Source organism: Hylaeus volcanicus, chromosome 6 (assembly GCF_026283585.1).
Source record: "Hylaeus volcanicus isolate JK05 chromosome 6, UHH_iyHylVolc1.0_haploid, whole genome shotgun sequence".
Lineage (NCBI taxonomy): Eukaryota > Metazoa > Arthropoda > Insecta > Hymenoptera > Colletidae > Hylaeus > Hylaeus volcanicus.
This window is the reverse complement of record NC_071981.1, coordinates 3,422,347-3,425,674: the sequence shown is the minus strand read 5'-3', so window position 1 is coordinate 3,425,674 and position 3,328 is coordinate 3,422,347. Positions and strand designations below refer to the sequence as shown.

At 37.1% G+C, this 3,328-nt stretch overlaps 1 protein-coding gene across 2 annotated transcripts in view; it reads left to right on the top strand.

The window, feature by feature from the left end:
- LOC128878439 (corticotropin-releasing factor-binding protein) overlaps positions 1–3,328 on the top strand; it is an 8,835-nt gene that overhangs the window by 591 nt on the left and 4,916 nt on the right. Inside the window, exon 1 of one of the 2 annotated variants that reach the window (XM_054126644.1) lies at positions 2,312–2,461. The exons of the other annotated variant lie outside the window; for it this stretch is intronic. Coding sequence (XP_053982619.1) covers positions 2,456–2,461 — 6 coding nt within the window. The 5' untranslated portion in view covers positions 2,312–2,455. Of the gene's footprint in view, positions 1–2,311; positions 2,462–3,328 lie in introns of those variants that run through there. 2 annotated transcript variants of the gene reach the window in all.

The following is a 3,328-nucleotide window of genomic DNA, read 5'->3' as shown; positions in this document are numbered from 1 at the left end:
AGAGCAATTTTCTGTTGAAAATTAATTATAGAATTGACTTCTTGAGCTTGTCCTTAACTATAAACACCCTGTATTCTTTCATTTTGGAAAAGTATTTGAAAAACACAAGGGTTGCGAAGGATAAGGTCAAGGCTGCTCCCTTTCCCTTGAATAATAACGCAGCAATGAAAATTTCATTTTGCACGTTTCATTTATTCAGGTACATATTCATTTATATTTTTAACATTCTATATTTGAATCTATTAATATGTTACAGTTGACGTAATAATTGACCACTCGCAATCAATTTATATTTCCAAAATAGTAGTTTGCAATACCTTGGAAGAAAATATCAGGAAAATATCAGGATCAGAAATACTAAAACAGTATTTCTCCAAACAACATGTAGCGCACCTGTTATTTTATAGGCAGCCGTCCCTTCAAAGGTACAGATAACGAAGTTCCCATCGACCCTTACCTGAAGGATATTTACATTTCCCTTCCTCTCTCATGGTAATTAGGCGCAAAAGCACTTTGAAGGGTAAAATAAAAGTGTCTTTGATCGCAGCTCCTCTCATTCACGACACCAGCCAAGCGTTGGAATTTTTAAAATCAATGTCTCTCTTCAACCCCGCACTTATACCAAACGAATAACTATTATTATTGTTACATTATTGTTTAAAATATTTGTAGTTTATCGCTCAATGTAACGATCACTTCCACGAAGATAATATCTCGTTGTTTTTATTTTCCCTAGAAATTTCAATTTTAACTATCCCTTACGAACAAATTTCAACTTGAACAGTATATTAGCTTCTTTACACTTTTTACACTTCGAGGCGGACATTAGAGCAGTGCGTAGCATAGGCGACTACCACGCTGAGATCCCGGGTTCGAATCCCGGGGCGTCCGTTTCCGGTTTTTCATGGTTCGATTAGGGCCGATTAACAAATATAAGGTATAGAAGAGCCTGTGGCGTAAAATAAAGTAATGGAAAATTATGAGAATAAGTGCAGTAACTCCGATGGTACACATAGTAGTGCAGTATGGGAGAAAGAGAGCTCCATGGACTTGAAATAAAAAACAGAGAAGAGGAATTATCCGGTTTTTCATGATTCGATTAGGGTCGATTAACAAATATAAGGTATAGAAGAGCCTGTGGCGTAAAATAAAGTAATGGAAAATTATGAGAATAAGCGCAGTAACTCCGATGGTACACATAGTAGTGCAATATGGGAGAAAGAGAGCACCTTGGACTTAAATTAAAAAACAGAGAAGAGGAATTAAAGAAGAGAAGAGAATTTACACTTTGAAATGTTTCGCAGGGAGAAGGCGATCGATGTTCTTCCGAGACTCCGTTATAGAAGTTCGTTCAATCAGAAGTGTCGTTTCTCCTAAATGCTGGGAACGCATTCATCTTCGTTAATCAGATTACTCGCGACCCTGGCAGAGGTAATAAACTGGAACTTCCACAGAAGCGTCGTCGGAGATCAACGTTTGAACCGCTCCCGTGGGCGCATTGAATACATTTCCACGGTCGGAAACTCGGAGGTTCTTGCTTTGTTGGGAAAACCAGGGTGGAATTGTTGTTCTTCCCAGTAACTCTCTGATTGCGGTCTCTTGTAAATTCCTTCCCTTGATCCTCCCGGTTTTTCTTCTTCTCGGCCGTTTGACGTACAAGCAGCGCAATTTCATTTCGTTATATCAGGCCACCGTGTATACAACAACGAATCCTGCACGCCCTTTTTAACACGTTGACTCTCTTCGCTGAAAAACTACGAGAATTAATTCTGAAAGTTAAGTGTCACAGAAAATGAATTTAAACGAAATACTTGAACTTTGACGAAGTTACAAAACTAAATACCATAATATTTAGTATGTCCACAATAAATGTTTCATTACGCAGTTTCCAATAGTCCGTAAACAAAGTTTAATCACAGTAGAAATTTTTCAGAGTATTAGTCTGGCAGTCAAAGTGTTAAATTGCCCTACCTTTCTTAAATTGCAGGAGGACTCTTCATTCCGTGATTGTTTATTTCGTTACGTCGATATTTCTGTTGTTATTACTTCAACGTTTTGTGTAATTTCAGTTATCGGTTTCGACTGTCCTAAAAATCCTGCCGCGACAGGAAAGAGGGTTTGCTTTCCTCCCCAATTTTTCTGGATAATTTGAAATCCATTACGCCGGATTTACCGTTCGGAGAAGCCTTTGGTCGTCGAGGAACAGTCGCAGCAAGGTGAATCCGTGTCATGGCAAATATTTACAACGGCTGTTCCACTGTTTGTACCTCGATTACATGGTCTTTGTCGGTTGTAAATTACCACCAGCGTGTCTGGTTAACGCGTAATAATTGTAATCTTCGCGTTTCAAATATTCGAAGCGAATTTAGTCGACGCACCGTTCCTGGGTACACAACGTTGAAAGCTCCGCAGATACGGTATCAGAAATATTGTCCCCGGAGGAAATAAAGAGGAAATGGAGGTAAGAAGGAAAAGGAAACCGCTCGGATCGCTGAAAAATACCCGCAATCCTTGGGGGAGGATCTCGACCTGATCGACTACTTTAAACTAGAGAAATTCTCGAATTTTGCGAGACGAAAACTGCTCGGCGAAATTGCGAAACATAGTTTTAAGCTTTAGCTCGAACATAGCTTTACTAGCTCGAATTTCATATTTCTTCGGTTCTTCGTAACGCTCAGTTTCACACTTGTTTTCTTTTATTTAACACGTTAATCGCCACGTTGCCACCGAAGAACTAACGAAATTAATTCCGAGTGTCAAGCATCAAAGGAAATGAATTTAAACCAAATTCATGAATTTTGATGAAATTACAAAAATAAATACGACGATAAATGTTTGATTATCCAGCCTCCGATAGTTTAAATAATATTTCATTTTAGTAGAAACTTTAAAGAATATTTGTTTGGCAGTCAACGTGTTAATGCAATTGGAATCTCTTTGTAGGTTCATACAATACATACGTAATTACATAATACGTACAGTGACTGGCAGAAATATTCTGACACCAGTGTATGGTTTATGGCTCAAGCAATAAAAGAATTCATCGCTTATTAAAGAAGCAATCGTTCTTCGTTACTTTTTCCAATAATAAATCATTCATTAACATTATTAGAGACATATACATTAATCCAAAAATTCACATAAATTACATGATAACAATAAACAAACGAAAGAATACCGCATTTTCGGATCACAAAAATATTCGGACGCTACGAGGAATAACATTTATTAATTAAAATTAAACATTATATGTTCCACATTGATATTTTGTTGCAAATCTCTTTATAATATGTCTCAATCGATTCGGCATATTAGAAATTATTTTTTT